Source organism: Chrysemys picta, chromosome 7 (assembly GCF_011386835.1).
Source record: "Chrysemys picta bellii isolate R12L10 chromosome 7, ASM1138683v2, whole genome shotgun sequence".
Taxonomy (NCBI): Eukaryota; Metazoa; Chordata; order Testudines; family Emydidae; genus Chrysemys; species Chrysemys picta.
In genome coordinates, this window is record NC_088797.1 from 116,706,422 (window position 1) to 116,720,433 (window position 14,012).

The 14,012-nt window shown below is 43.2% G+C and overlaps 1 protein-coding gene across 19 annotated transcripts in view; it reads left to right on the plus strand.

Annotated features, from left to right (window-relative positions):
* Positions 1-14,012, plus strand: part of ABLIM1 (actin binding LIM protein 1) — a 314,331-nt gene that overhangs the window by 64,094 nt on the left and 236,225 nt on the right. For 3 of the 19 annotated variants that reach the window (XM_024103584.3, XM_065552412.1, XM_065552422.1), the window contains exon 1: positions 6,716-6,864. The exons of 7 other annotated variants lie outside the window; for them this stretch is intronic. In XM_024103584.3, the coding sequence (XP_023959352.2) occupies positions 6,813-6,864 (52 nt within the window). In that variant the 5' untranslated portion in view covers positions 6,716-6,812. Of the gene's footprint in view, positions 1-6,710; positions 6,865-14,012 lie in introns of those variants that run through there. 9 more of the 19 variants (XM_065552413.1, XM_065552416.1, XM_065552425.1 and 6 more) reach the window with 7 other exon arrangements.

Sequence of the window (14,012 nt, forward strand, 5' to 3'; positions counted from 1 at the left end):
TAATCTTTGAAATCAATTTTTTCAAAAGGCAAAAGCTTAACAGACCAGGGGTTTAGCACTGGCTGCAATACAGCTTTTAATTAGCTCCTCAACACCAATAAGACTGTGACTAATTTTTTTTAGCCTTAGAACCTCTCTCTTTTATATCACAAATTCCCTGATCTACAAACATTCACACTAATGGAGAAGGGAAAAAATTAGGACCCAGAACCTCTGCTGTAGGGTGACCAGATGTCCCGATTTTTTAGGGACAGTCCCGATTTTTGGGTCTTTTTCTTATACAGGCTCCTATTACCCCCGACCCCCTGTCCTGATTTTTCACATTTGCTGTCTGGTCACCCTATTCGGCTGATATAAATTGGCATAGCTCCACTGATGTCATCTTATTGGGAAGGAAACTGCAGTGGAGACACTGATTTACACCAGCTGAGGATCTGGCCCTAGCTATTATTTCCAAAGCTTGTTAAATACAGTTGTCTGGAGATAATAAATGTTACTCCTTGCACCAACACACTTTCCTTCCCCAAAGCAATAGGCATTTGCTTATTCGACAAGATGCCAGTAGAAGAAGAGAATTACAGAACAGTTAACTAAAGAGAGACTTTTAATAAGTGCTATTTTGTTTCTTGGCAACAGAAAGCATATGACAGAAGAGTGGCTGCCAAAGTCTTATCTATGTGTTATCCACTTGTGATCCCTTATTTGGCGCCTGAGTTCAGAGCCAACGCAGGGGAAAGCAATCTGTATCAGTGAGTTCCCAGGCAGCATTGAGGTGTAGAAAAGCACAGGGAGATGTTGCAAAGTTTTGTTGCGGTATTACAGTATTTTAAAAAAACAAAACAATAGAACAATAAACTAAATTCCTATATTCAGTGAAACAGAAGATAAGCATTTTAGTCTTGGGGATGGTTTAGAGTTCTAAGTATCAGGAGTAAAATACATGGATTTCCTAGAATCACAGGTTCAAATCCCAGAAGAGCTGACTCAGCCCTTCAGCCTTCTTAGGTAGATAAAATGAATAGCCTGCAGTTTACTCCTTGCTTGACTGATTATTCTCTAATAGTAAAGACCAGGATCCCTAGGTTCTTTCACCAGGTCTGCCACTAACACACTGTATGATCTTGGGAAAGTCCCTTGGCTTCTCTAGACAACATTTCCAAATCTAGTTGCCTATATTTAGGCATCTAAATAGAAGTGGCCTGAATTTTTGTAAAGGTGCTGAGCACTTGCATCTTCCATAGATTTGTGGGTAGTCTGCAGTTCAAAAAAAAAATCAGGAGCCTAAGTACAGATTTAGAAGCCTAACTTTCGGCAGCCCAACTTGAAAATTTTGGCCTCTGTGCCTCAGTTTACCTATCTGTAAAATGGAGACTGTAATGGTGACCCACCTCACTGGAATGTTGCAAGGCTTAATTATTGTTTTTAAAACACTTTGAGATCCTTGGATGGAACTTTTCCTCTAAGAATAGAATTTTCTAATGTGTTCTTGGCCAAAATTCTTGTTTAGTGAGCTGTTTCTGAGCAGGCATCTGTACTACACCCTGGAGGTGACTGAATATCAGTGATGCTATATTAAAATAGGCGTCCTTGATATCCCAGCTATAGTTTAAGTGCCCCGGGATCCATTAGGTTGAAAGGTTCTATATTAATGTAAAATATTATCGTTAGGATGCAGGTAGTAAAGCACAGGAAATGAGTATCTGCCTGACATAATTTTTTAATCTATTTAATTGTCTAAACAGTTTTATTATTCCAAAGCACTAAAATATGTGGTCACCATGGTTCTAAGCAGTCACATTTGAAAATGTTTGCTGTCGAAAAAAATCTAATGCAACTACTGTAAATGTTGTCTCCTAATGTACAACTGAGAGATGCACAGTCAGTGAGGCAGTGATGTTACAGAAGTCAGAGAATGTTCTAGAGCAGTGGTTCTCAGAGTCAGTCCGCCGCTTGTTCAGGGAAAGCCCCTGGTGGGCCGGGCCGGTTTGTTTACCTGCTGCGTCTGCAGGTTTGGCCAGTTGCGGCTGCCACTGGCTGTGGTTCACCGCTCCAGGCCAATGTGGGCTGCGGGAAGCGGCGCAGACCGTGGGATGTGCTGGCCGCCCTTCCCGCAGCCCCCATTGGCCTGGAGCGGCGAACCGCAGCCAGTGGGAGCCGCGATTGCCCGAACCTGCGGATGTGGCAGGTAAACAAACCGGCCTGGCCCACCAGGGGCTTTCCCTGAACAAGCGGCAGACCGGCTTTGAGAACCACTGCTCTAGAGGATCATCCCTGAAAGCAGCACATGAAGAGAACTATTGACAGCCAGTTTGCAGCCATGCTTATGAGGTGAAGGAGGCTGTTGGCAGAAGCACTAAGGAAGGGTCTGCTTCTAATTAACATCCTGTCATTTGCTGGTCTTGCTGCTGTCACTAATGAAGGAGGGTCTAGCATACCCTGCTGCTGTTTGCCATCCAGAAGACCCAATAAGTGCCTATTGCTGTTTCCTTGTAAGGATCTCCATGGCCACAAAATCCCATTGCACAAGAGACATGAAGTGAAAAGAGATAAGGAGAAAAGTGTGAGGAAGCTCTCTTATGAGAAGTGCTGTTGTCTCTCTTTTAAAGTCATACTCTTTGATAGCCTCTCTTAAGCAGAAGACGAAAGGTGTAGGAAGGATGGTCTAGTGCAGTGGTTCTCAAACTTTTGTAGAGGTGACCCCTTTCATACAGAAAGCCTCTAAGTGTGACCCCCCCCTTATAAATAAAAAACACTTTTTTTTATATTTAACACTATTATAAATGCTGGAGGTGAAGCGGGGTTTGAGGTGGAGGCTGACAGCTTGTGACTCCCCAGGTAATAACCTCATGACCCCCTGAGGGGTCATGACCCCCAGTTTGAGAATCCCTGGTCTAGTGCATTAGGCACTGGACTAGGACTCAGGAAATCTGGGTTCTGTTTCTGGCTCTGCAACAGAGTTTTTGTGTGCCCTTGGGCAAGTCATCTAATCCACCTCGTGCTTCGGTTCCTTGTCTGTAATATGGAGATGATACCTCCCTACCTCCCAGGGGTGTTTTGAGAACAGAATCCATTCTAGATTGTCAAGCACTCAGATGCTATGGTGATTAGGGCCACATAAACATCTAGCTAGAAAGCCTGGGAGGATATAGGCTAAGCCCTCGAGTAAAGCAGTTTAGGGGTTCTAATGCCCAGCTAGAATGACAACAGGAGCAAGGAAGTAATTTCTCTCAGACCTCCACTAAAACTAATGGAAAGTACCTGCACAGTGGTGCCAAGACAGACCAGAACGGTGGACAGTGTCACTATTGGCCTAGCCACTCTGTGTCTTCTGGCATCTAGGAATTTGTTTGTGAGTCTGCCTGCTCTCACTGGGACTATATTACATCCAAAAAAACTATATTCAATTAACATTAAGGTTGCAGAATTAAGCACCCCAAAGATTTGCTTGTGCAGCCTTAATTCGGCCTCACTATGCATATGATAGTCTTTAATTTCAGTTCCACTGTCTCCCTCTGCTTCTCCCCATCCTCAGTTCTCCATGTTCCCCATTCCTCATCAGGTCTCTGTCTTCTAAATCAGGCCACTCCCTTCTCCTCCTTGCTTAACAGAGATGCCAACAGCAGAAGCATTAAGAGCACAAGAGAGAGATTCTTCCTGCTTGCAGTTCTAGCACCTGGCACCAGTGTCCCTGAGTGGCAATTGCAAGGGAAGTCCTGTTCAGCCCATGCAGCCCTGGGATAGAGCATGCTCATTCACTCTGTGGCAATGATGCATGTGCAGTCTGGGCACATGGCGTTGTGTGGGCCTGGAGCATGCTTATTACAGACAGAATCTTCAGAGAACTAGAGCCAAACTCTAACACAGGGGTAGGCAACCTATGGGTAGGGTTACCATACTTAACAAATAAAAAAAGAGGACCTTCCATGGGGTCCTGGCCCCACCCATTTCCCACCCCAAGCCCTGCCCAAACTCCACCCCTCCCCGCCCTAACTCCGCCCCCTCCTCCCTCCCACTCCCAGCCACGCGGAAAGGGCTGTCCGAGCGCTACCGGCTTCACGGTTTGCCGGGCAGCCCCCAGACCCTGTGCCCCCGGCCGGTGCTTCCCCAGCGCAGCTGGAGCCCGGGAGGGGAAGCGCCCAGCCAGGGGCGCAGGGTCTGGAGGCTGCCCGGCAAACCGTGAAGCTGGTAGCGCTTGGGCTTCGGGCAGCCCCCTTGCCTCCGGACCCTGCGCCCCCAGCCAGGCACTTCCCCTCCCGGGCTCCGGCGGCACAGGGTCCGGAGGCATGGGGGCTGCCCGAAGCTGGTAGCGCTCGGGCAGCCCGGCTCTTAAACAGAGCCGAAGAGTCAGGGGAGGAGCAGAGCCGCCGCGGGAGGGGAAGTGCCTGGCCGGCATTTTCCCGGACATGTTCGGCTTTTTGGCAATTCCCCCTGGACGGGGGTTTGAGTGCCGAAAAGCCGGACATGTCTGGGAAAAAACGGACGTATGGTAACCCTACCTATGGCAGATGTGCCAAAGGCAGCACATGAGTGATTTTCAGTGGCACTCACACTGAATTTAATTTTAAATGAAACTTCTTAAACATTTTAAAAACCTTATTTACTTTACATACAACAATAGTTTAGTTATACATTATAGACTTATAGAAAGAGACCTTCTAAAAACATTAAAATGTATTACTGGCACGCGAAACCTTAAATTAGAGTAAATAAATGAAGACTCGGCATACCACTTCTGAAAGGTTGCTAGCAAGTCTCTACTGAGCACGTGCACACCATAATTTTTTCAAGGGCTTGTAATTTGGCCAAATTTGAATGATTTTTCATGGGAACAGTAGAAAACACATCCCTGACATCAGGGTGATGTTCCTGCCAAATTTCAAGTCCCTGCTCCAAAGCATTGAGCTAGAGCTGCTAAAATAAATTCTGACAACTAATTTGTTAATATGGACAAAACAATGTATTTTCCCCTCATCTGTTTCTTGGCTAAACAGCTAAACTATTTTTGCTGAAAAATTCCATAAAGATCAGCCTGAAACAGATACTCAACATGGAAAACTTCAGCCCGAATTATTAAAGTTTGACAGTTATAAGCACCTATAAATTTGCTAACTTGCATGTCAGTCCATTATATACGTCTGTTTCCCTCTGAGACGAGCATTTCAGGAGACCAGTTACAGGGATTTTTGTAGAAAGGTTCTTGGGTATGGTACTGCCTGTTAAGTGTAAGAGATTGTCTACTGGGCCAGTAGGTACTGTCCCCTCTTACATGCTGTATACAGTACTGTCTTGGGTGCATTAATATGGCCTATAATATGATGATAGAATCATTGCTAGTGCTGTTTTGCAAGCAGGCTCAGATGTGTAATATATAGATATAGATTTTTATCAAATCATTTTGGAGACGGGGGGACCAAAGCTAAAAAGAGAAGAGTGTGGCCAAGTGGACAGATCACAGGACTAGGCACCAGGAATTCAGTCATCTGAATGGCGACCCTCATACATACCGAACAGTCTCCTTCTGTACTTATTTATCCCTCCTCACTGTAGTATCTGAGAGTCTGATCCTAAAAGCTGCTAAAACATAAAGTGTGGCAAGGGCCTAGTGCCTCCTGGGATTGGGAATTCCCAATCTCTTTAAAAGGGGATAATTATCCTTGGCTACCTCACAAGGGTGGTGGTGAGGATTAATTAGTTAATGTGTGTGAAGTGCTTTGATGATTAAAAAGGGCAGTGGGAGAGATGCTTCCTTCTCTTCCCCACCCCCTCAAACATTTCTGCTGGGATAATCATTTTCAGACAAACACATAAAAGCCTGAAGTGAGTGAACGCCCTGTCCTGGGTTGTACTAACATTCACATGGTATCAGAAAACAGCACATGAAGTCAGAGGGGAAGAATAGCAGACTGAGAATAAAAGGCATAGAGACCAAATTGTGTGTGTGTGAAAGTGTATGTGTAAGAGAAAGTGAGAGAGCCTGTGTATGTATTTGACTGTATAGCTGAGAAGATGCTAGTTCAATGAGGAAAAATGAAGTTGAGAGTTCAGGAAATTAAATGTTTGATCTAGTTTTAAAAGCAGAGAATTAAGCATCATTGGCCAAAATCTGGATTTATCTGCTCCTACTCAGGGTATGTTTATGTATTTTTTTTTTGGCATCTTTTCAAAAAGATTTAGAGGAGAAGTGGCAGCAGAGCACCTGCCCACCGTGTTTTGGTGGTAGGGTGGGAGTCTATAAGAGGTACGCAGGTAATTTGGCTTGTACGCTAGGTTGGGATGGATGGGACTGGGGACAGAATTTCCCATGATCCCCACCATACACAGCCCTCTTTCTCCCCCTTGCCTAGGGGATAATGTGGTGGAGATGGGGCCCAGACAACTCTGCAGACTCTCGGAGTAGAACAGGTGGTGGCCAGGTCTACTGTTTATAATCAGCTTTTAAGGTGATGTAGGATAATTTTGGCTGCAAGCTGCTATATAAAAGGAAGCTGTTACCACTGTTACGCTAGTTAGCTATTTCTCCCAGATGAGCAGTAAGATGGAAAATGTAATGCATTTGAAAGGTGAACTGTATCAGCATCCAGAATGACTAACTGATTTAAAGAGGAAAATTCTCACTCTTCCTTTAGATTGTTTGGGAGCCCAGCCACTCCCTCTTTGACAGGGCCACTCCCTTCAGTGCTAGTCAGTCCACAAAATATTAGGAGTAAAACCAGTGGGAGAGCCATCTCTCTGAAGGATCCCAGTCTTTCCTCTACTCAGTCAGAGAAGCTGTAACTTCTGAGCTGCGGAAACGTTACTGCTTGAGAGCACACATGGAACTACAACTACAACTGCCAGTACATCACAGCTCTGGAAATTGCAAAGGTTTGTCCCAAGGAAACATCTCATGATAAATTGCAGAGTTTAAATTGTACAAGGGACATTGCTCTTAATTTTTACAGACAGGAAACAGACTGAGGACGTTCTGTTGAACAGAGCTAGGGATATACATTAATTAAGCTATTTTTTTAGTGTGTCTTGGAATCTTTAAACCACTGATCCCTTTCCTAGCCCTGCTGTTTTTTTATCACAGCTATTATATGGCTGGACTCTGAGTTGTGTGTCTGAGCTCTTTAATGGGATATTGAGCAGCTGTCACTGATAGCAACGCTTTCCCCTCTTGCATAGGTGTTGGAAGTATTATTACTATAGCTAGGTGCAGAATGCCGGCATGTACCTGCTTGTTAAGAGTTACTAAGAGATGAGTCTCCCTGGACTCTATTTAAGAATAGCAAACGAAAGTTGGCTCAGCAATAGTTCCTGCTGATAAGGTGTAACGTACAAATATCTGCTTCCTTTTTGCTATGCACAAAGAGACTCGCTACTCCCAAGAGGCCCACAAACAGTAACCTATTCGTCAGTTGCCTTCTCCAGCCCAGAATCCTATTAAAGGGCAGGGTGTGGGTGTGTGTGTAGATTTTAAAAATATATACTAAGCATTCTTAATTAACACCACTTCTGGGTGGCCTCTTGGTAACTGTTCAGCTGTGTTTGTGCAAGCAGTGACATGGAGCCTCACACTTGAGGAAATAAGAGCTGGCGGGGTTGGGGCCTTGGACTGGAAACTTTTCTGGGCATGGACTGCCTTTATTTGTATCTGGTGTAAACAACAAACCAATGGTGCTTAACAAATAATAAATCATCAGTGTGTTCCTTTCGCAGATGTTGTTTGTGGGACTGAGGCTCTAAAGAGTGTGTGTGTATGTACGAATATCATAAATTAAAATATCATATATGCCTTTGTGTGCCTGTGTATATATACTGCTCTCCTCTCTGAGCAGGTATGTTGGGAGTAGGTGGAGCCTTGGATCCATCTCTCCATTCACTGGCTAGTGCGGTTGTACTGGCCTATGGGGATAGTAATCTACAATCTGGGACAACAATAGTTTAAAACCTTTGTTCTCCCATTGCTCCACTCAGAAGGGAATCATGATTTCCTTCCCTGCACTGCTGCTGGGTCAGTGCACCTATGCACTATCGATTAGTCAGGAGGACTAGAAGGAAATTGATGAGTTAAAAAAATTAATTTATATGGTTACAGTTTATTGTTTTTGGTTCTCATCATTTCACTTAGCTGGGGAGTAAAAACAAATTAGTCTATTTTATTTCTGTCATGTTTTACTCACGGGTCCTCATGCACTACCAAAATAGTTCAGAGTTTGTTTTACAAAATTTCTCTTTTGAATCTGAATTCCCTGACCTTGTTTTGCTTTAGTGACGATCCAGTAAGCAGCTAAGGAAAATTTGAAGACTTTTGAAAGTCCCATAGGGAAAAGTTCTGTAAGGCTTTGGAATCCACAGAAAGCATCGTTGCAAAATTATAATAGGTTGATTATGTAGCTCATCCATAGTTAAAGGGAAAAAACTGGAAGCTGCCAAGCTAATTCCAGATTGAAAATATGCATGACATATGTTTATAACGTAAGGGTTTCCACTGATAAGCCCTATGCCGGTCAGTACTTTTAACTGATTCATCTGAAAATATTTCTCAGTAATGCTAGAAGCTCATGAATCCATTTTCGTTAGCAGAATTTTGCAGTCTTTTTTAAATGAGCTTTTTATTTGCTTAATTATGGACCCGATCCTGCACCATATTAGGAAAAGATGCCATTGAAATGGAAAAACATGTTACAAGCATGTGACTTACCAAAACAGATGGTGAATGGCGAGTGTTTTGACACTTGCATCTGAAGAAGTGAGGTTCTTATGCTCCCAATACTTCTGTTAGTCTTAAAGGTGCCACAGGACCCTCTGTTACTGTTTTGACACTGACCATTTTTATGGTTCCCTGTAAATCTATACAGATATACAGTGATGAGCATAGCACAAGTGGAAGAAAATTAGCTTTTCCTTTGGGATTGAGGTTGGCTTCTTTGTGTTTTGCTTCCTAATTATAAATCTATTGTTTTCATCACACTCATCTGTTTAAATAAAATAGAAAAGTTGAAAATGTCCATTGTGGAAATAGGTGCCTAGATACCAGGGTGATTGGCACATCATAAATAACTGGAGGGAGAGGAAATCTCTGAACAAAGTGTGTAGCATAAAGAGTTAACAGTAAGTTGTCTCCTGTAGCACAGTGAGAGCCACTTCCAGCTTATATATTTTTTAAAAGTAATTGGAGGATAAAAATAAAAATAGATCTCAAAAGTAGCCACTCCTGCATGTTAACTGTACAGTAGCCTATGGCTGACACAGCCTTACTTGGAACAATGCACATCCATTCACTAGAACTCGGGGTGGTCCATCAGGCCTCCAATGCCTTCCTCCCACTGATCCGATCCAAACATGTTCAGATAACGTCAGATAATATGACAACAGTATTTTTTATAAACAAGCAATGGAGAATGCTGGCCTGGGAACTTTTTGCCTCTCAGGTGAACAGGAAGCTTCCTCGGTACTGCTCCAGTGCAGCCCTGGGCAAAGACTTGTTGGGAGATGTCCTTCTGATGTTGTGGAAGGATCGCCTGGGGTATGCTTTCCCTCCAATTCCTTTGATATCACAGGTTCTACGGAAGATCTGCCGAGACAGAGTTCAAGCCAACCTCATTACGCCCAACTGACCAAGACAGTTCTGATTCACGGATCTGTTGAAACTCAGTGCGACCACCCATGAACATCCCCACATTGCTGGACCGTCTAACACAACACAGGGGCAAGTTCACACACTCCAATCCAGGGCGACTTCCACGAGGGTGCAGTCCATCCTTAACCAAAGTAGAAAAGCATTTTTCCGCATGGGCTCATCAATGCAATTTGTCTTCAGACTCTATTGGAATCCCTAATTATCTTTGAGTATCTATTTAACCTTAAGTCTTCAGGTCTTGCGTTCAGTTCCCTGTGGGTGCTTTTAGTAGCAATCAGCGCTTTCCATCTTCCAGTGGATAACTGTACGATTTTCACTCACCCTGTCACAGCTAGACTTTTGAATGACATTCTCAGATCCTTTCCACCAGTGTGAAGTTCACACCTCAGTGCGGCCTCAATTTTGTTTTTCACCTCTCAGTAAAACTCCCTTTGAGCTGCTGGCCACGTGCTCTATGGTGGCCTTTCTGGCAGCTATCACCTTGGCCAGAAGAGTCAGTGAACTGGGAATGCTTATGGCAGGCCCACCATATACTACCTTCATCCTATATGTCAGAAAGAAAAGGTCTTGCTACGCTCCCACCCCAGATACATACTCAAGGTAGTTTCTGAGTTTCATCAGAGTCAGGTCATCCACTTACCTATATTTTCCTAAAACACATGCCTCGGAAAAGGAGAGAAGACTGCATTCTCTGAATGTCCGGAGGGCTTTGGCCTTTTATCTACAAAGGATATTAGAAAGACAGCTAAACTGTTTGTTTCCATAGCAGAGTGACCAGGGGGTTAACCTATACTGGCACAGAGACTTTCAAAATGGATCTGGGGTTGTATTACTCTTTGTTCCCAGTTAGCTGGCATTCTCCCCCCCCCCCCTCCCCCAGGGGTAAAGGCTCATTCCATTAGGGCTAAGCCACTTCAGCCACATCTCTGAGAGATATACCCATGCTAGAGATACAAAGGGCAGCTACTTGGAGCTCTTTGCATACCTTCATGAGACGTTATGCCCTGTACAGTCATCAACTGGGATACAGCTGTGGAGACAGCAGTACCACAGTCAGCTGTCACTTCTGTGTCCCCTCACCCACCACATTGTTTGATTACTACTTGTTAATCTACCCCTGGGTGAAATACTCAAAGAAGAAATGGAGGTTACATACCTGTAGCCAGAGGTTCTTCAAGTTGTGTGGTCCCTATCTGTATTCCACTACGCACCTTTTATCCCCTCTGCTGCGGATTGTTTGCACTGTGGTAAGCACTTTACGTCCTTGGTTATGAGCATAAGAAGGGCAACAGTGCATGTGTAGGCCAACAGATACTGCTTGCAAGAAATTCCAGACTCAAGTGCCTGGTGTGCAGGCATATTCCACGTGTGGAATACAGATTGGGACCACACATCTCAAAGAATCTCTAGTGACAGGTAAGTAACCTCCATTTTTTTCAGGCAAGCAGACTATACCATGGTTTTAGAAATTTTATTTCTATCCCAGTCCACTCAAGCTTGACTCTTCTGGTTTATGATGCCAATAGACAATCTTTGCTCACATTGTAGTTGTAAGACCTCATTGCCTCTAATTTATTCTTCTTATTATGGCAACTTTGCAAGCTGCTGAGTGCCCTTAATTCTAACTTAAGTCAATGCTAGGTGAGGGAGTTCAGGATCAGGCCCTTTAATTTAACAACACGTTAGGATAATGCTCATAGTATTTTTCTCTCCAGTTACACTTACATTTTCCAGCAGGGTATAACCTATTTCCAGAAGCAGTAACCCAGACCTATATCTTAAGTTAGAAGCCATCATGTGTTGGGTATAACTAGTAGATCATGAGCCAACTGTGGTTATCCTGCATACGAAGGGCATATTTCTTCATTTCAGGGTCCTTTCAACTCCTGATTGGGTGTGGTTATGATTGTGGTTGTTCCTTTCCACCTCTGTGTCATATTGTACTTCTCTATGCATCCTAACTGTCCGGAAAAAACAAATTCTGCATCATATGTTTCTGCAAAGCAAGACAAATGACACTAAAAGACAATAAGCACCATTTACCCCTTGTATGACTTAGCTAACGAACAATGCACTGGAGACTTGTGTGAAGGTAACTAAGATCCTCAAAGGTATTTAGGTGCCCTAGGATCTGGGCCCAAATGCCGTACTGGTAAGAAATTAGCATCAGAAATTTGTGTTGGGTCACTTGTTGGTCAGCTGACCTAGCTGGAAACCAGAGATTTTATAGCATGTACAAATCGTGAGCCTGGTTCTCTCTCTCCCCTCCCCGCCCCCCCTCCATCCCCTGCCAGTTGTGACTCATTGGCTTCAGTAGATTTTTCTCATGATTTCAAAAGGGCAGTTAAACTGGTGTCAGTGTTGACTAGCCTATGGCACGTGAAGATCATTTCAATAGGAAAGAAGTAGGCAACTATACCAAACCAATAAGAATTATTATGAAGGGTCTTGAAGAAAAGATAAGATGGTTTTGCAGGTTGCCCCCATTTTAGGTGCTGCTTGATATGCTGCCACCAGCCTATGTCATCCTGTTCCATAAATCTAATTAACTGAATTCACTTGGAAAGCTTGACCTGCTATGTCAACGTGCCTTCAAGGGTCCTGGCTTGTGTTTGCCCTGTATGGAGCATGGTTCCTCTATAAAGAAGGGAGCCAATAACATGGACATGATCTTGCTCAGCTATCACTCTTCTGATTTTTGTAAGGTAATGGATCACCACTGTGTTTGCACTGCTGATGTGTTAATTACACGATAGCACTGCTGACCATGAAAGGAAGGGCTCAGCAGTACTGTAGGATTCCTTTAATTATGGGACAGTCCAGATCTGATGTCATTTTTGGCAGCCTGGGGCAGGGCCCTGATTTCCACCACATAGAAAGGTAACCTCCTATTCTTAGTTTTGTGTTTGACAAACAGTGACAAAAAGATTGTTTCAGGCCCCTATTGGGCACTTAAATTAGTGCTTGGAGCACTGAGGAAGTTGTGTGTCCTACCTGTTGCTAACTGCAAGTGTCATCTCATAAGGGATGCTGGGGAGCATGATGATCTTGCTGCACTGATAGGAAACATTTGAGTCTTGTTGTGAGGATATGTGTATTAGTCCTTTACCTCTGTAGCAGGAAGCCTGTCATGAGGAATGGATGGAGAAGATTCTAGGCAGAAATTGCACAATGAAGCAGAGAGAGTGGCTTTGGGGACAAAACTGTTTCCTTATTCTAATAAAACTCCTTATTCAGTGTTTGAATAAAGGGACTTTTTCTGTGACTCTTTATCACTTGTCACATGACACAATCAGGAGAGAGATTACAATAGCATGTGCCTTGCTTTAATGTATGTTAATGGGAAGGGTGGAGCTTCCTTCATTTTGTGTCACTTTGAAAGCTCTTGAATAGAACAGCATGTATTTTTATAAAAGAACAAAAAATTAATCCAGGGGTTGAGAGGACACTCAGGCTTCAACTCTGCTGATCCTTTCTTCTCACAAATTATTTCTGTCTCGGAGCTGCTGTGAAATCTTCTTTTTCTTGTGGAAAAAACATTTTTACAAAGAATCTCTACTCTTTACTGAAGAGAAAGGGGTCAAATCCAAGAGGGGGAAAGTAAAGAAAAATATCCAATTAAAGGAATTAATTCTATCCTGTTCATCTCTATTCTTCGCATCACTTGATGCACCCTTTTTGACTGTATGAAAAAAGATCAATGTACAATATGATAGCTTGATAGGGTGATATCTTGTTGAGCAGTTCTTAAAATTAAGGGCCAATCAGGAACAAAACACCACTCAATATGATCTAGTTTTGTTTTTCTGTTTTGTTTTCATTGTTGTTCATTCAGGGGTTTCTTTATTGACTTGAACTTGTTTCCTTTGGATGTTTTTGGGGAGGAGAAAAAGCAGGTGGTATATCAGATAGTGAAGAACTGTTGGCTTTTTCTGTGTCCCATCCTTTCTACCTATGCCCTAATCTTGCAGATACTTAGGCACATGTTTAACTTTAAGCAATGGGTATATTCATGTGCTTCAAGTGAAATGAATTGCAGAATCATAGTTTAGATTTCAAGTTCTTTGGGGAAGAGCTGTCTTTATATTGGTATTTTGCACAGCACTGATTACATCACTGGCACTCAAATAATCTTACAAAATCCATCTTCCAATGATGAAAGTGCACTGACCTTCTGTAATTTACAATAGTTTCTTTTCCACTCATTAGGGGTTTTGTGTGTGTGTGTGCTATCAAAATTTATTGTGCAGTATTCTTGGCATTTCAGATCAATACATTTGGTCTTTAATTACACTGCCTGGAAGTAAAGTGCTGAGTCATATAATCTTATTATTGTAACAACCCAACAGCTCATCCATTAGTGCACACTCTGTCATTTGTGCCCAAA